Source organism: Montipora foliosa, chromosome 12, assembly GCF_036669935.1.
Source record: "Montipora foliosa isolate CH-2021 chromosome 12, ASM3666993v2, whole genome shotgun sequence".
NCBI lineage: Eukaryota > Metazoa > Cnidaria > Anthozoa > Scleractinia > Acroporidae > Montipora > Montipora foliosa.
In genome coordinates, this window is record NC_090880.1 from 30685249 (window position 1) to 30705248 (window position 20000).

Genomic DNA, 20000 nt, shown 5'->3' on the forward strand with positions numbered 1-20000 from the left:
AGTTGCAAAAAAACTGTCATAAAGTTCAGATTAGAGTGTTATAAAAAATGAAAGTATTCATTCAACGCCAAACTGCATACTATAATGAGGCTGAGATCAGAGCTCAAGAGGCTTTAAACAACAACAAAGATTGGCAAAGGGTAGGGGAGCCAACCTCGTTCCCAGGGTCTCCATTGTCGTCATCGACAAAGAGACCCTGGGAACGAGGTTGAGGGGTGAGCACGAACTCTAGAGATCACACTTTTTTTGTTTTTGTTGTTTAAACCTTATACGTCAACGCTGAGCTAGCTTACCTTTAACAGCTGATATTGTTCTCAACGCTCTCAGAACTCTGAAAGTTCGAATTCCTGATAAATTTTCTACGCCGGGAAGCATTGTTATATAACTGCAAAGAAAGCAAAGCGAGTCAAAGCTTACCCTATCTTGTAACTTTCACTTCACAGGCTGCAAATGCCGCGCCTGTTATTCAGCGAATGGCTCTGCAGGCAAATGAAAGCTGTCGTAAAGTGTACCGAACTTTTCTTTCCACTGGGCATTCCCGTTGTCTCCTTTTGAAACCGAGTACACGGATGAAGTCAGGCCAACATTGACACCCGTGCTCGAACGCCGTGCAGCAAGTTACGGCCCTCGTTTTTAACCACTTCGGGTCTCAAGCTGAACTAATTCCACGCAAGTGCAAGCAAAAAATCAAGCTATGTTAGAAAGTGAATTCACTTACCCTAAAATTACAACAAGAAAATCTAACCAATTCCACGCATTTCTAAGATATGCGTATTTGTGAAGGGCAAAGCCACGACCTATGATCTTAAGAAACATTTCAGCGGTGTAGATAGCTGCGAACACATACCTACAACAGAGAAAAAGGATTTACGATATCAGAATAGAAATAGCCTAATTCTGTAATTACTGATATTAATATTACCTCAAATGGTATGAGAGATCTTAGGGTCAAGGAAGTCTAATTTAAACCGCGGTTTTTGACAATCATTTTCTCTTTTTTTTTAACCTCCATTACCTTAAGAACTCTGCCTAGGTGGTTTGCTTTAAGCAGACAAACTCTCTTCCCCTTGGTTTTCGCCTTTTCGACTCTGCTCTATTTGTACTTCAAAAGTTATGGGATGCGGCTTCGCCCAAAAATGACACCCTAACATAACGTGACATAGCCCCTTTAAGAAAGCGTAAAGTTGTATTTTGAAGACATGTAGACATGTAGATGTTGATGTAGATGAAGTGATGATTTTTTTTGCGGTAGCCATATTCGTTTCTCAAGCTTCCTAATATTAAGTCTCTTAAACGACGACCTCAATGCTTTACCAAAATCAACGAAAGAGCTTTACAAATGAGAAGAGGTCCATTTCTGGATAAATCACAATTTGGGTGCACCAACACCAACACACGATCAATGAAATGAGTTTTGAAAATTTCAAAGTTACCGTTAAACCGTCGACACTAAAAATGTGACATTATTCCTAAGCCTCTCGTTCAAAACCGTTTCAAAAGACTCCACTTTGCTCAGATTTAATGGACGACAAGCAGAAGTACACAAGGAAGATTTCAAGCCCTGCAGATCAAAGACTAAGGGGTCGGAATATATTTTAAAGTGCTACTATGACCAAAAAATCAATTCTTCTTTTCCTTTGGATTTCAAAACACCAAGTGACCAAAGGTTTTAAGCTTTGATTTAATAGACACCTGTTTATTTTAACTGAAATTTTCCAATTTAATGGTCCGCCATTACTAACTTCAAAATCTTGAGAGAGCTGGATCGAGGAGAAAATGACGTCAAACACTCACTAGTTTAAGAATGCAATCCGTGTGTACGCGGCTGAATTAACAAGCAGCACGAAAGTTTTAGGCTCGAAGGCTTTTAAACTCGTGTTTTGCATATACAATAAGCTGCGTTTACAGGCTGAGGTTTTAAGCTAGTGAGTAAATGACGTCACTTTTCCCTAGATCCAACCCTCTGAGGTCCAATCGGTCAGTGGTGAACATGAGTAATGGTGGACCGTGACCCCAAATTAAACAGCCTTTGGATAAAAATCAAAGCTCAAAATATTTTGCTTGTCAGGTGTTTAGCAAACACACTTTCAAAATCTGAAGAAACTTAGAGGAACGGTATTTTTTTATTACAGTAGTACTTTACAAGAAAGAACAAATAATACTTTTCTACTTACTCTGCTTCTTCAGGCGGGTTGCTCATAGCCAGGAACACACAGTTTGTTAAAATTGTCAGAAGAATTAAAAGTTCAAAATATGTGAGATAAGATTAAGGAATAAGACAACACAATTGAGTAAGAGTCACAACGATTTGTCAAACAAGCTTGGCTAAATTTTGACCCGCCCTTGGGACCCCAAGGGCTCGTCAAAATACAAAGAACAAGCAAAAATACCCCGCAATCTACATGCCAAGGCAATTGATAAGCGATTCCTCATCCAACTTGATCTGAAAAGAGAGAATTTATGGAAAGAAAAACTCTTTTACATAGGAATGTTTAACATTTTTTTCGTGACGCCCACGGTGGAAAATGTGATTAGTAAATAACCAAAAGTACAAACGACAAGACGTAAAATAGCGTACAATACAACAGGTTGAACTCGTCTCGTCCGTTTTCCGCTCAGCAACTCAACAGCTCCCCAAGCGTTTCAGTGGCACAATGGATAGAGCATCCAACCTGAATTACGGAGTTCGTGGGTTCGAATGCTGCCGAGGACGCTCTGATTTTTCAGATGTCCTTTCGCCCGTTGCCAGGCAACGAGTTTTTATATCCTTCCCACGGACGCTTTACATCTTAAAAACACCTATAGTTGCAACTCAAAGGAGTTGGATACTTATAGTCTTTACAAACCATTCCCTACCCTTTGAAGTCCGTGGTAACAATTATTTGTTGACCAAGTTTGAGCGGGTTACGTAGAGAACGTGAATGTCCGACGGAAAAAATATTTCATTTTCTTTCCAAAGATCCACACCCTACGGCGACGGCTACGTCTCCATCCACGCCGTTCCCAAGGACAACGGCTACGACTAAGTCGACGTCAAACGAGCAAAATGGTTGCGATGCACGTGCGGCACGCATTTTAGTCCATTTTTTTCATTTTTTTCCATTTTTTCATTTTTCCATCTTTACTTTAGGACCGTTCGCACCAAAAATTCGCACGTACCGCACAGCGTAAACTGTCTGGAATAATTGCGATACGTATCATTAAGTTTTATTTTGAAGGGGCGCGTTTGTTGGCGTTTACTTTGTTGTTGCTTAAACTCCCTTTTCAAACGAAACCACTGACGTGGGTAACTATTTTTGCTCGAAATTTTTAAGCAAATTTAAATTGTGAAGGACACTTCAATTTGCATATTTTCGTGTCTGGCCTGACATGTACGTATGTTTCGTCCCTGCCAAGGAACTCATCAAAGACCTTTCGGTACAGCCAACTCGTTAAATATAACATATGACACACAACATGCCAAAAAAACAATTTTTTTTTTTTTGGCATGTTACGCAATTGGGAATTCTTAAGAGAGATAAGGCCAGATTACCACCATCATTTCAAGGCTCGAGGGACTTCAAACGAGATGTTTAACGAGTTGGCTATACCGAATTCCTTTGGCAGGGACGAAACATACGTATCTCAGACTAGCCACGAAAATATAGATTTCGCAGCAGCAGCAAAATTTAGATAACGAAATTAATGGTACAGTGTGCTATCAAAAGGATATTGATGTGTTATTAGAAAAAGTACAAATCTTCTAATCTTGTTTCTTGGACTGAAGATGTATAGAGAGTCGGATGCGTGAAAGCGGTAAACATATTGTTTGTTGAACTTTCTCGCAACAATGAGAAAAGTCTGAAAAAGAAAAATATCATACTACTTAAAGCTTTACCATCTTAATATCAAACTTATTAAAATAATAGTTATACAGCGGTAATAAAAACACATTTGTCAACTAATGAGGATTAATCTCGAAAAAACAAAATATCGACCCCGCCTTGGGGAAATAAATCAATCTTCCATCGACCCGCTCTTAATTTGGTCAAATGTGTGTACAAGCTTCCGGTAGAATTTATATTTTGAAAAAACTCGAATGAAGTGCATAACTAGAAACACTAATCTTAATCAAATTTTGTATTTTTAACCGCGAAATCCGATTTTCCAGACAAACGTATGTATGCAAGGACAACTTTAAAAAGACGTTTAACTGTAATTTACTTCTTAGCTTGTTACACGGGGAAAGGATTTATTCAAATTCCATTTTCTTTTTCAACGACAGCTACTAATTTAAGGAAAAATAAACACTTTCGATAAGAATTAAGTGGAAGATTCTTTCAACAAGGATGCTTTTTAGGCGGGAACTGGACAGTTATCAAATAGAGCAAGAGTGAAATTTCAGATCCAAGAAAATAGCACTTGAGGACAATTTGCAATTCTCATATCACAGAATCGGAAACTATCTACTATTAAATCGGAAGTGAAACTAGCGTTTATTTTGAAAAAAAGGAACGTAATTATATTTCGAGAAGTTAATCGATGACCAAGCGAATATGATTGGCTTCTAGCTATCTCCAACCACAAATTAGAAAGTCAAAATTATGTGGCGACGATCGCGAACAACAGGCTCTATTTTTCCCATTAAATTAAAAAAGTGAATTTACTTATTACAATGCGGGCGTGAGTCACCGTGGAGAATATCGCAAGGTAATTGATAAATTCGCAGCAAATAACGCGGGTGCTACTTTTAATTTCTAATAAATATGAGAATAGTTGAACAAAAGGCTAAATATTTTTCTCCAGCTAATAAGACATTAGATGACACTTCAGCAACAGGGATAAATGGGGACAGTCTATTCAGTTAAGTTCTATCAGATGGAGAGAGGCTTGTAAGAGCCTTGTCGCCAAAAAATGCCCAACCATTCCGTGGTGTAACGCGAAAATAACGCCTAGGAAATACTGTTCATCAACTTTAAGCAAACACTTTAAAATATTTTTTTCCTTCCCGCAGAGGTCCTACGCTTCATCCAATTTCATCTTGCTGATTAAGTTCAGGGCTCGTCATAATAACTCGAGAAAAAAAACCGCGCTTGTTTTGGAGAGCAAAGATTCATCGAGATGCACGTTTCAACGCGAGTGTTTCTGGGAAGACGGTTCCCGAGATTGCTATACATGGCGAGCCTCTTCCCTCAGCCAGGCTGGACTGGGCAATAGTGCAACAGTTTGAGCAGATTAGCTAGGTACCGTGAGTAGGTTTACAGCTGTTGGCCGTAATGTTGTCTTTCTGCAATCAGCAGGGTATCTAAATATTACCCGATAGCTTATTCAGTCCTTAGATTTGCAAGCGACAGGGGGTCGCCTCTCTATCAAAGCAACCTTTTTATCAGAGATGGCTTTGTTTTAGCCCTAGCGGCGAACAAAGCCTTTTCTATGGAGGTAACAGGGAACACAAACAGTTTCAAATAACTGTTGTTTCTTTAAGGAAAAATTAACAAATACAGTAAAAGGTCGAGAAGACTTAAGATATGTGGGACATTTTTGCACGCCCGCAAAGTCTTAAAGAACCTTACTCTCCGTGAGTGAAAACTCGACGACTTCTTACATAACATAGGAACTTTGTTTACCCGTTGCAAGAACTTTTCTAAACTCCCGCGGTTAGTAAGCAAAGTCTGCGAGTCGATTTAGGATTGTTACAAATGGAGTGTCACAACAAGGTGAAATGCATCAATACGATTTGAACTAGAAATAAGATTCCCACTGTTACCTTTAAAGAAAATGTAAAGAAGCCGATAATAGCATTGTAAATGAACTCTTGAAACCAAAGCAAAAGTTTTGTACGCCACCGGCGAAACGAAAATTAAATTATCGACTTACAAGTTTAATGTTCAAGAAATTAAAAGTTCGGATTGAAAATGTTCGAGGAACATCCTCGCGTCCACGGGGTTCAATCTTCCACTAATTAGAAGAAATCGTGCTCCTTAAAAACAAGTCAATAAAAAAAGATACTAGTTGAAATCTCACAGACTCGAAGGAAAACGTGTGTTTTGTCGTGTAACAATTCCTTATTTTTCAATAAGAGCGGCTAGGATCGGATACCTTCCGTCACTTGTCAGTTAGGTAAACAAAGCATTACCCTGTCTCAAATCGAGGGAACGAAATTTAAATATTTTATCAACTTAACAAATGGGGAAAGGGGCCCAAACAAAAGAGTTTAATGAATTATTGAAAGTATGTAAATCAACTCTTTGAAGGGCAAATTTCACACTATTAATATTTCATTTACCACGGCATCGAGATTCGCGAACGACCCAGCTCTTTGCCGCCCCGAATTTGAATAACTTGTTGAAACAGAACTTTTCGCATCTTACCTATACACCGAGCTTTATTTCAGCAATTAAATTACGAGAAATCGAAGAAGGATTAAAGGCAATTTGTACCATGTTATTATGGAGTACGTAACCGATTTATTTACAAAAAAATGTTGGGCCATCCTCTAGGAATGTAAGCTAACTCGAACTTCCAATCGCAAGAATACACTTCGAGAATTTTCGGAGATTTTGTAAACAATTTTAGTAAAAAATCAGGTGCTTTCTTCGAGTCGTTTCAACTCCTCCCAATTTTGCGGTCTTCCATGGAATCTTGTTTTATTTATATGAAGAGCAGGTTGCTGTAATAAGCATATAACATGCCGAAATCATACTGAAAAAACGAAGGTCACAAACTTTGACGATTCGCTATCATATGGTCTCGCACCACTTACTCTTAAATTGCGCGATCGGTTTCGAAGAAATAAAAATCTAAAATCTCTTTTTTGGTCTCGTAAAATCAAGGTGAATAGTTGAGTTTATGATAGATTAAAGGGACTGTCATTTTCACGATAAAAATTATTAATATTCATCGAAATTGCGGTTCGGAATCTCACATAAGTGTATTTACAGCGGACCCAAGGAATTCTTCGTACATTCTACATTAATTTTCCAAAGTGTGCGATTTTTGCCAGTATTTCACGAATTCGAGTCAAAAGAAGAACCTACCTTTTTGGCTGCACTAACAAATATAAGAATGACTTTTGATTAAAAAATAACACTAACGAAGGACAAAGCGATTTGGCTTCTGTCAATGGCAAAAGTAGAGCTACTAATAAAGTTTTATCGGTAAATTTTCCATTTGTCTATTCACTATCGAAGAAGCTAATTCGCAATGTTTTCAAACTCGCACACAATGCTCAAGTTATAGCAAATGGAAAACAAATTGCTCAAATCAAGCAACAGCTTTCGACGTTTGTACAGCTACGAGACTTGTTTGACTTTTAAATTGCTTCTTGACATTTCCAGAAAGAAAATCGTCTTTAAAGTTAGCTTTCGTCTGCTTCTGAAAGCTACGGAACTCAGTCAAAAAGAGTGTTTATCACCAAGCCTCCGCAGACGAGACGAATACAACGTTCTCCAATTCAAATCGGCAATCATCACAATGAAATTTGCCTACAAAATGTATTTTTGCCTTCTCGTTTAGTGTCACAGCAGTGCTTAAATTAGAAAATGAATTAATCGGCATCGATCGTAATTTACTTTTAGCAAAGGAATATACAAGCTTTTCTAAGCGAAAAAATGGAGCTTGAACCTTGATATTCTATAATCAGTGACTCGTTAACAATAGAAATAAATAGCTTCCAAAAATACAGTGCGATATCGAACGTCAGAAATAATAGCCGATGAATTTAAACGCGGAACATTTTGTCAGAACTCAATAGCTAATCGGGTAGATTCCACAAGCGAAGCTCGCTTTTCGGTGGGAAATCGCAAAAAAGGAAGTCATAATTAATTCGCCAATTTTACTATCAAATTAAAGTAAGGATAAGTCATTTCTGAGAGTTATCGACAAACCCGCCACAAAGGAAAAATACGACATACATTTTCGCCTTTTGTTTTCGTTAAAAATAGACGATCCATGGTCGAATTTCGAGGAAAATGCATTCTCTACACAAACTGGCATAATATTTAAATATTTACACATGCCAACGAGGTATAAAGAGCTTCCTCGCCATCCCTCGCGGAATGAGCTAACGAAAATTCGACATCAAACTATCCAATTCTTTTGCCGTAAGAGAACGTTAAAAATCGAATGAGGTCAGGCCTGGACAAATCTTGTCGCTGATAGCCCCTTGTGGTGACTGGTATATTCGAATGCTAACAGCAAGCTGGCTCAAAATTCTACCGCCCTGCCTGCCGATGGAGATTTGCTACGTCCAATAAGCCCACTCCAAATATGACCTACAATCAGCGCTTGAGACTTCAAAGGCAGGTAAAATTGATTTTCGACTTACTTGTCCATCTTGAACTCCATAATCACAATCCTTAAACGGTACTAGTAGATAGTGAGGCGCGAGAGGTGTATAAAGTTCTTCCTCCGCGGGTAAGGCCACGCTATCTCCATCGCCTAACACAAGCTGAGAGCGTCTGTACGCTTCTTCTCTGGAAAGTTTTTCCTCGCGCCCATGGTGCGCTCTGGCGGCCGCCGAAGCTATCATGATTGTCGAGATGCGACTGCAAGTGAATTTCGGGTTCTAAGTCCACCTGCCGCTCTATAATACTGACATAACATTTGAAGTCCACTTTATAAATCGACGCAAGGAACGGCAAAGGTCGAACACCTTGCCCGTTGTATCATCAAACTCTCTCGATAGTTGCCATTGAACAAATCGTGATTTTCGGCTAGCATTCCTAGTGATCAGTGCCTTGGAAAAATCCAAAAACTTCTGAGGAAACAACACTTCGCCATGACGATGGCACGAGTAAACACGGCTTCATTAAAAATGCCTTCGACACCTGGTTTGGCGTTTGCCCGCGACCGGGGCATGACGGGCCACTATGGCTTTCCCGTCACTTAAGTCATTAGCTAGGTGATTGGCTGGATCATGACAACGCTGGCTTTCCCATGATAAACTGGCTCGTATAAATTTTCTCGTTCCAAACACTGCATTTTTGTGGCCTTGCTCTCCGCTTGAGTTCAACGCGAGTGCGTTAAATGATGTGGTCACCATTCATTTACATTATATTCAATTCTAAATAGAATATTCTCACAACGCCAAAGCGTAAGGAAAGCAGTGAAAAAGGTCCGATTATAATTGAAAATTTTTACAGTGCCATCTTTAAAACGAAACCAAGCGTGGAATGTGCGCCCCGATATTCCGAGAAAAACTCAAAGTTTATCGTGTCTTTCATAAATTAAGGGAAAAGAAAGCGGAAATAAAAAAAACCGGAAAATCGCATGTGATTATAAGATTCATTTGATTGGCATCGATGCCCGCATCACAAAGTTATGATTGATGATAAACTTCAAAAAATTCAAAATTAAAGTTGCTATTCAACATTAACCAAGCAAAGACGACGACAGTCCAAAAAAATCACCGCTCAAAATCTCCTTCTATGATTATCCATCAATGTTATATTTACTCATCAACTTGGAAGCTTCCTTTCCTTTTATTAAGAATACATAGTATGATGCGAGAATATGCACCCATCCTTCCCACTGCTAAGCTAACTCACAACAAGCGTAATCTTCGAAATCGTCAGTTCCGTATATTTCACACAAATCATCAACAATTTTGCGAAGCGAAAAGGAGATGTTTCTGGTTTCAGAACAGAGAGCACTTGGAAGACGAAAACGTGATACGAGGATGACAATATTGCACGTGAGTGAAGGAAATCAATTACAGTAGATAAAACAGGTGAAAAAAAACTGAATACTTTTGACCTACAGTTCAATTCTTTTCACATGAATATGCAAAACGTTGCCCAATAACTTCAATTTCTTCGCCACAATTTCATAATTTAGATCAACACGTTCGTGATGCCATTTCAGTGGGCACAATTTCGCATAAAACGAACATTTAAGCGCATCCGCTGACATATTTGCGCAATGCGAAGATTTCTAACAGGTCGGTGGAAAACAATTGAACTTCAACAGTCTTTTGTCGCATTCATGATAAAGTCCGCACGACGACCTCCAAAGTCATTAATTTGTTTATCTCTTGAGAACAAGAAAAATGCGGTGCACGTTTTCATTCCTTTTCCCAGGGAAGTTCGGTCTGAGTCTGACTCTGAGTCTGCCGAGAAAAAGTCTTACGTACGCACAAGGTGTTCATCCTCCATACAAGCGACACTAACTCGACGTTAGCATATGCGACAAAGCGAAAGCAATTGCTGTGATATGTGCTCGACATCACTGATAAAGTTCATTTCTAGCGAGAAAGTGTTGCCATGCAACATCGAAACCGGAAAGAGGTCACTCTTCAATTACATTCGCCAAGTAAACTCGAATAGCTACAACATTCTCGAAACAACACATACCTCGGCTTTCGGAACACCCTCGGGAACTTCCTGCCGAAAAGTTTCTTTTCCTTTCAAGGACAGAAAAGGTGACTGTTTCGGACATTGTACAAATGTCAGCACTATCTCGTCGGAAATCGCATGCTCAACGTAAGTCAAAGAGAGCTCCAATTCAGGCGCTTAACGCCGTTTAGGATTCTCCTGAAGATCGCATAATTCTTGAACAGTAAATTTTAACATATAAACCTCAATGCTGTGTCGCATTGTCAATCTCACCAATGATACCTCTCCTTCAAATTACCAAATTTCTATATGCTGGCTCAGGGACAATAGACACAACCAGACAACCCTGTTGGCAGTTTGAGCGACGGTTGAAGGGTGCTAATGAAAAAATGGAAAGTTTTCGCTTAAAAGGACCGAAATCTTCACGTATAAAATGGATTGGGTAGAGTTTTGTTAAGTTTTTACTAAATTAGCATGTCTTCTCCCCTAAGCGCTACCACTTCAGTTTTGTTTCGAGGATATGGACTACAGCCGGTAAATTGGACAAAGAAGTGAAAAGATCAAGTAAGAAAAAGAGAACAACAGATTACGACACAGCTTTCGAAGTTTTTGTGGAGCTAGAGCCATAAAATGAGCAACGCGATAAAGAGTCGGAGGTTTTAATTCGAGGGGCAATTTTTTCCCCCGAGAGTCCAACTTTCAGAGCTAACGAATGTTAACAGGTTCATTTCTTTAACTGTCGCTCGTCGCTTTAAAAAGGGCAAGCCTTCATTTAACATCAGGCTAACTTTTTCTTCAAAATTGAGGAATGAACATTTTCTGTAGTCTCGTTACCAAAGTGATTTAACATACATCGCGATTTAAATACTGCTGTATTAAGGAAATGTCATCGGCAAAAAAACTGTTATCGGTTTAGAGAACAGAGGCCTGAGTTTTAATCAGCCATAACGAGACAAGTTTAGTCTCGTCTTTAAGGCCCCTTCAAACGTCGAACTTTAGATGTACCGAATCTAATGCAAATGACGAAAACAATAGATTTTTCTCATTTGCATTAGATTCGGCACAAGTAAAGTTCGACGTTTGAAACGGGCCTAAGAGAATTAAAAGTGACAGTCATTTATACCAAAAAGCACCTTTTGGCTGATTACAACTTGAAAAGATAAAATGATCATTTTATTTAGAAGACACCTTCAAATAAAACAAACCAAATACAACACGGATCACACTCCACTTAGTAATACACATGATAGTTAAATTTGCAAAGTGTTAAAAGAATCGATGAAAAATTACAGAAAGGTTTTAATGTGTATCATAACCGAGAGCCCTTTATTTCCAATCATTACCAAGGAAACAACCAAACCGAAAGGAATTTTACGTTCATTAGCAGATGTCTTGTGAATTTAAATTGAGGAACTGAATGAAAATAGACCCTTCTCCAAAATGACGGCCGAAAATTCAAATAAGTTGAAATTAAAAACTAATACCAGAAATAGAAAAAGCACCTTTACTTTAGTAACCCTGTAACAAAGCAAGCAAGGCCACAAAAATGCAGTGTTTCGAGCGAAAAGAAAGCTGGCGTTGTCATGATGAGAAAATGTAAGTTGAAAAATAAAAAAGATTACAGACGTTTGTATGATTGGCCTGTATGACGTATACCCCCAGTCATGCAAATTTCTGTAAATTTGTCAAATTTCAACTTACATTTTCTCAGCTGATATAACACCTAAAACGCTGAAACTTTGCAGGGTTACTAAAGTAAAGGTGCTGACCTTGTAGCTCAGTCGGTAGAGCAGCGGTGATCTAACCCGAAGGTCGTGGGTTCAATTCCCACCCTGGTCAGAGTTTTTCTCTGTCCTTGTGTGAGCCCATTCAAGGCTGTCGCCTAACAGGAGCCCGGTAGCCTAGGGCTCCCAAAGAATAGCTCTGGGTGCCTTAATTATTCACAGCAACACCTTTCACTTCATATGTTGGGCTCCTAAGTTCTCAGCGTTTAGCTCTGAGGGCCCCTTTAAAATTTTCTTAGGCAGCAGCCTTGCCATTTCCATCAGTAGGGCTAACGCTCACATGGTTCATATGGGTTGGATACTTAGCACTTCACATTACACTCAAATCAGTTTAAGTCTATTCAAATATAAGTGCTACACGGCCAACGTTTGAAAAAACGTAATCCCTCCTTGTGCTTTAAATTAACCCTGTGATTACATTAATAGTCTTAACTATAACTGTAACTTGCTGTTAACTTGAAGTTGAACAAATTTGAACCTTGAACCTTGAAACTTTCATTCCCAAGACAGATGATGGATATAAATTTTCTCCACACAAACTCAGTGCATTGTCAAGCAGACTGGTGATGAGAATAAAGAAATTTATCACTTGGGTTTTTCTTGTAGAGATACATCATCAAATTCCCATAACTGACATAAAAAGTACTGTATGGCAGTAAGTAAGGAGAATAAACATTCAGATCTTGGGAGTGAAACGGTTAAATGCGTGTAGGAATAAGGATGGAGGAAGCCACAGCAAATGAAAACATGCAAAAGACGCTAAACAAGCAGGAAATTGAGTGATTTATTGAATTAATTTGCTAACGGTTCAATTCATGGAAGCAACAAGAAAGTTAAAAGCAATTATCAAGAAAAAAGCTTCCTTTCGAAAAAATAGGAATCAGTTTAAAGATTGTTAGTTTATCAGCCAATTTTTTTTAGAAAAGTAATTTAAGTTTACGCGAATTATGATAACATTGTGTAAAATGACCCAAGAAACTTCACAAAAACCAAAGGGTGGAAATTTAACCACACCTTATTTTGGAGTATCCATCCCGGTCATAACCGTTTTAAAGCAGCATACGAATTTATACGAAGTCGTCTTCATAGTTGAAGTGGTTAATTTCTGAAGTCACTATTTGCTCTGACGAAGGTGTAACGATCCACACACCACATCACAAATCTATTTTTCGGTGGTTAATAGACCAATTTCGATATATTAAAATTCAGTCCAAAACAAAAGGCATCATCTCGAGGCTCTGGGGAATAAACTCATACAAATCCTTATATTTATTCCCCAGAGCCTCGAGATGATGTCTTTTGTTTAGGACTGAATTTTAATATATCGAAATTGGTCTATTTACCTTATCAACTCGTTTGATAAAGGAAAATTTTCGTATTCATAGTTGACCGATCTAAACCTTGTCAGTTAATAGTGGTTTTGTTTCGAGGTGTCCTTTGATCGCGACAAACTAGTCACGTCTGACTTAAAGTTGCCTTTTACGCGCTTAGGAACGTAAAATGAAGGAGGCACTCGAATGGATCAGTAACGCGAGATACAGTGTAGACTCTTCCACGAGAAAAGACAAAAGGTTAGCGCGGATCGCCGCATTTATGATTTGAACACAGAGAAAAAAAATCTCACAGTTTCCAACATGCCATACCCAATCACATTTCATTAATGATAACTTTGCCATGTGTTGAAGTATGGTTCTCGCTAAAGGAGAATGATGTGTGAAACCAAAGAAGTATTTTTCCCATTAAAATACGTCTTTCATTCCCAAATGTTGCCGACGAAAATTTATAGTTTACACTTACAAATGGGAAAATGATTTCGTATTTAAATAACCTCGGCAAAGTGAAATACAAAACGTTGTATTTTCCATCCATCCACCTTTCAGTGTACCGTAGGCAAAAAGAAAAATGACCTCGTTTTACGCCCCCTAATCTCACCTCGAATGTTTTCTGCAAGTATTCCGTCAATTATGCACAAAAGAAGACTTAATAAAAATGATTTTTGACACAATATTGGATATTGTCTTATTTACTATCTCGGTCACAACCCAGCAAAAATATCAATATTAAAATCACGGATAATACATGCTCAAGACCGGCGTTCACACAGAGTTTTTTTTCTCTTAATTTGTTTGATCAAGAAATTGTTAACCCGATAAAAGTGACCGTTTTTGCTCCGGGCTATTCAATAGTTTGATATGGTCACAATAGACTGAGAAGTCAGTTCTAGAAGGATTCAATTTCATTATCAGTTCGTTACTTTTAAGTGAATGAATTGAATCAACAAATTTTTTCCATTTCCATAGAATGTTAAAAATCCAAAAAAACCTATAATAATAAAAAGTTTTAAGCATATCTCCAGTCTCCTGAAATAGTAGATAGGCTTTTGGTGTTCGCCGTCGTGTATTAATTTTACAGATCAATTTTGAGCCACAAAAGATGACGGAACATTTCACTTAAAGTAGGCATAAAAGCATGAGCTATTTCACATGATCATTGAACAAGAAAGCAAAACAGAGACAAAAACTACCAAATGGATTTGTGTCACACATTTTCATTCTTTTCATTTGGCATTGAAATGTCAATACCTCGAAGTGATTTTGCGCTTTATACCTCACAAAATCGTAAACTTTCTTAAGCCTTAAGTTAATTACTGAAATTCCGACTCAAAATGTTTGGGTTTGTGATTCACACTGGATAAATTACATTTTCATTAATACGCTGGCGCCATTTGCCTAATGTGCACAAAAATCAATCAGAACACCAAAAGGTCCACAAAACTGTAAAATTCCAGATCAACCATGGGATCTTTTACACCAAATATCATATTCCCGGGCGACATTTTTGCACTTATGATAAACTAAATTTATAACGCGTATTTGATAGATAACACATCGCCCAATGTTTCCACTCGATTATGTGGTCACGTGGCAATGAACCGCCGGACTTTGTACACCCTTGTTTAATACTATTTTACTGTCATGGTATTGATTTGTAAACACAAAAAACCCTTTAATTAAGACGAAGATTTAAAGTTGATATCATTAAAACTGAACTAATTTCTACAATGCAAATGGTGAAAGTTAACGTCGTTTGAGAAGCGATCAATATATTTTTATTTCTTTCTCATAAAAGCAATAACAGTAATTAAGTTTTTGACCGCAATATTTATTACTTTTTAGTGAAAAAAAGCCTCTGACACAACTTCGTCGATCCGGCCTTTTGGGCGCACGAGTAAAACCATTTAAGTCAAGGTAGTAGCAGATCCAGGAAGGTGGGGAACTGAATAGGGTAGCAACCCCCCATTTTCCCTCCTTTTTTTTTTTTCTATTTATCTGCTTTTCATTGTATTTTTAATTTTTGCTGGATGAGATACTGTTTACCTGACGTGAACATTTTTATTAATGCAAAACGTTAACGAAGTCAAAATGGCAGCCCGAACTATCTGGACTTTTGTCAGCGTATATATTTCGATCCTTTCAATTCATCCCCTTTAAAATATTCCTAGATCCGACGTTGCAAAGGTGCTGTTTACAATGCTCAAATTGTTAAAAAAAAAACAGGCAAATATACAGCATTTAACAACAGCAAAAGCAGCTTCTTAGGGTTTCATGGCTCGACGTAAAATCCAGAATGTCGGATGCACCGAAATTTTGTACACGAAGAAAATTGTCAACTAAATTTGCAAGGTCACAGATTTTGTTTTGCGAAAACGTTATCAGTAGCAAAAGTAAAGGGAGAAATCCACTGAGTTATCTGATGCCCTATGGATGTTTGACCAAATGACCAAGATAAACGCAAATTATCTTCAAAAGCGATGTGTTTTTCTAGGTGACCAAGGAGAGTAAAGGGAAAATGATAACAGCTAACCCACGAGTAAGCTCCCCTGGGGGTGGGGGTTGATTTTCGGGGAGTAAAAGTAAGAAGCGAGCCAGCTAAACTCCTGAGCGGAGTTGCTCGCAGCATGGTTGGCACCAACCAAGCTTCGACCAACCTGGGTCTGGACCGTAAGAACCACCCACCCGTCCGTCTCCCTACTCCAAACAATTTCAAATTCAAAGAGAAAAATTGAAGCGAAATTTTAGAGGCGTGCGCACGGCAAAATGGCGAACGGATTAGTTAGAAATGCGGCGGGAAAGGGAAATGGAAGTTGATATTCTTTTTTCTCTGTGTCCATTAGAATGAAGACCTCCGTTTCACATTTCGCAAGCATCACTATGCGTGCGAATTCCTTTGTAAGAGGAAGGGGAAGGGATACTTTTCTCCTATTTCCAATGTTTACAGTATTTGTTTCTCTTTTTTCTTTTTTTTTTAATTTGTTCCAAACAGGTAAGCTTCTCATCGTGGAAAGTGCCCTAGTACTAATTGATCTCCTTTTTTTATTCTCTCATCCTAGAAAACTCAATTTGAACAATTAATTTCAGAATATAAAACCGAGCCCTGCTTTTTGTGTTCAAGATGTATTTCATAAGTGCTTGACCATCGTTTCCAAAGAAACGAATTATCTTTTACGATTTCATTTATTTGAATTAAGTCAATCTACATGTTAAAAAGGACCGAGTTCTCATTGAAATTCACTATCAGAAGATTTTTAAACTAAGCTAAACTAAAAACTAAAGGCGGCAATAAATAATAAACGATGTCATGATAGCTAAGGCTTTATTTAGTTCCGTTTGGAAATCATGGCTTCGTTTACGCACATTCATTTTATTTTATTACATAGCTGAAGATGTCTTTCTAACGACCGTCTGAAGAGAAGACAAAGGGAGGGGCATGCAACATTTGAAAATACCGACTAGATATTTTCAGCGACCGAACCCGCGGCGAGTATATGACGTTGATCGTTTGTGACAAAAAGTTATTTCTCTATTTAAACTATCACACGGATCACTTTCTTCTTAAAAAAAAATCAGTCCGTGAACAGGTTACAACTCACGAAAACCGATCTCATTTTTCTTTGGAGCGGGCATGAGATTGAAAAAGTAAGAACATAATTTATGAGCAATGCCGATAAACTTGACTGGTTGTATCTCTGATCTTTATCCTTTCGAAACGAGTAAAGAATCTAAAATAAAATAAAAAATATTCCTCGAAAATGTCACAAAAAAGAGATTATTGCTTTATGCCAAATTTTTAACGTCAAGGCAAATTTGCAGTGCAATTGTGTTGGAAAGTAAACTTCATTAATAATAAATTGCAAGCTTTTGTCACGAATCGCAGAAAAGGATTAAGTTCCGGTAATACGGGCAACATGTTCCTTCAACTTGTTTCCCAACATTGTTGCATTGCGATTTGAAACCCCTTTGTTGCGCGTATTACCGCGTGCGTGACCAACTTGTCTCGCAGCAAATAAAGTGTTGCAAATTTCCCGAATCCTGCGCGTATGATTTGTAAGTCAAGTGTAAACGAAGATGGCGGCTGCTGAACTCTTTCTTTGTTAAAAGAAAACGCTTGGCGCTCTCTTTGCTTGGTGAAGACGAGGAAAGGCCTCGAAAACGAAATCTAAAAGTTTACATGCGACAATGGATTTCCATACGAGGTGTCCCAAAGACTACGATAGCCCGGCGATACGTTGTATTTTTTGTTACAGTTCCTCCAATGCCCGGGAGAGGGGGAACTCCCATATGGAACAGACGGGGATGCTCGTCGGAAATTTTAAATTTAACCCCTAAAGGAGACCATCTGGGCGTGGCTCAAGCTTTTTGTGACCCCTAAAGGAGACCAATCTGGGCGTGGCTTAAGCAAATTTTGACCTTGGCGGCTTAAAATATTGGCGCTTTGCCCGGAACGCCCTCAGCAAGACGAAAATCCAAAATTTACACCCCTAAGCGAGACGACGAGCATCCCCGTCTGTTTCATATGGGAGTCCCCCCCCCTCCCCCCCGGGCTCCAATGACAATGACACACAAGAGGTTTGGGTGTTGCAAACTTACATGTCATTTTCTTTGAAAACACTACAAAGAATTTCTATTTTTCTCAGTTTTGACAATAGTCTTTTTATCATCCCATTTCAGTTACTGAGTTACCCATGCTTTCACCTTTTAACACTTGAGCACTGTTTATGAAAATGCTCAAATCAGAGTGAGAAATTAAAAAACCAGTGATGCTTATAATGCCTTTGAGCTTCATCTTTCCCCGTCTTTTCTTTTTTCACACACTTACATCCAGTATTGTACCATATAATAAGATGTGTACTCCAAATGATAAATGTGACAAACTGTCCCCTGACAACCATGATATCTATTGGTGCATAATTTTGAGTGCTGTCTTCCATGAGTATTAGCCCTAGTAATAGAAATGGGTCCACAAAAGAGCAGACAAAAACTCTGACTAAGAAGGCAATCGAACTCAAGACCTCCAGATTAGATCGCCATTGCTCTACTAACTGAGATGCAAGGTCGAATGGGGACAAGCTGTGGGTGTTTGAGATATTATTTCATGGCAAAGAACGTGTGAAAATTTGCTTTTGTCCACTGTAGATTTGTTCTTGGTATTAATTTTTATCTTGAACAAAATGACGTACATGCCCACCACTGAAGCAAAGCCTTAGGAAACCTAATAAACCAGATGGATTCTATTTGTCCAGTGTGCAGTGTAATGGAAATAACCTGCTAGTCAAATGCACTTATGTCCAGAAATGTAGGTTCATTACTGGAAATGGCAAAGATGGAGGATTTGGCGAGATTCTTCCAAATCCGCCACATGTCACCCCTCTTGACAAAATTTCACTGAATCTGCCTTTTTTGCCATTGCCTGCATTTCTAGACATATCTCGTCAAATGGAGTACAGTAAAACCACTCATATAAGAACCTAGATTTTCCCAAGTCAGCCTTGCCTTGAAACAGGTTCTTGTATCAGGCTATCTAGGTTCTAAAATGGGTTCTTAATTTTTGGTAAAAAAAAGAGTACTTGCATCAGTCTCTGCTTACGAGCCAGAAGGCCCATCAGGCCAGCGCTTATCTCCGGTTTCCCATCAGCGGAGGTGGCCTTTTATCTTAAATTATTCAGACATTTTCATGCTAGTTACGTGGAATATAGTACAGTGCAAACATTAAAGGCACATAAATTATACAAAATAGTGCTAAGTTATGCACATGTCATTGTTTTCTGTTGTTTTTCAAAGTATAGACCGTTTCACATTGTCTTGAATACCGTACTTGGTTGTCCTTGTGTATTTGTCACTAAAGCTGTTCCAGTTGAATGATAGTGACCAACACAGTATTGTAGTAACTAAATAAAAACTGTTACTATTTAGATTTTATGGACATAGTGTAAGCACTCTAACATAAAGAGTACTGTATTGAAAATAAAATAGATTGACTTTACATTACTTTTGGAAATTAAGAACCTGAAATGGTTCTAATGTGAACTGTGCTTAAAATGAAAATTTCAGCCTGACAAGTTCTTAAATTTTAGTTTCTTATACACTGGGTTTTGCTGTATGCCTTAGTGCTGGGTTGGTTAAATTTTGAAATCCTTCAGTATAAAATACAGAAAACAGACTGAATTCTCTAGAAGGGGTATAGAATATGGACCAAGGTGTAAAATAATGACTTGAGTAGAACTTGGATTTCACTTACTTGAAGAGATTTTAAACAAACCATCACATGGCATTTAAAGCATGTTAAGCTGTGGTAATTCTTGCATACCAAGTATGAGAAAAACAAAATGAAAAACACATAGAGAAAAACAAATGGAAAGCAAATGAAAGAAAGTACCTGTCCACTTTACTGATCCACAGACAATGAACTCTACCGATTCTAGGTGTTCCAGTTCATCTATACATATGTACAAGAACTGTTGTGAGCCTGCAAACACTAAAGCCAGAAGATCACAAAGTGGCAGTTAGCATTACTCGCAAACACACAAGAATTCGAAGGGGAAAAAAAGGGTCTGAAATTTGACACC

General features: G+C 38.3%; 1 protein-coding gene across 4 annotated transcripts in view; it reads right to left on the minus strand.

Moving 5' to 3' along the window:
- Positions 1-20000, minus strand: part of LOC137978738 (sodium channel protein 1 brain-like) — a 46440-nt gene that overhangs the window by 25619 nt on the left and 821 nt on the right. The window contains exons 1-5 of one of the 4 annotated variants that reach the window (XM_068825773.1): positions 8306-8809; positions 3713-3840; positions 2175-2255; positions 719-847; positions 294-385 (exon numbers count right to left, since the gene is read on the minus strand). In XM_068825773.1, the coding sequence (XP_068681874.1) occupies positions 294-385; positions 719-847; positions 2175-2255; positions 3713-3840; positions 8306-8509 (634 nt within the window). In that variant the 5' untranslated portion in view covers positions 8510-8809. Of the gene's footprint in view, positions 1-293; positions 386-718; positions 848-2174; positions 2256-3708; positions 3841-8305; positions 8810-10331; positions 10563-19810; positions 19910-20000 lie in introns of those variants that run through there. The other 3 variants (XM_068825776.1, XM_068825777.1, XM_068825774.1) reach the window with 3 other exon arrangements.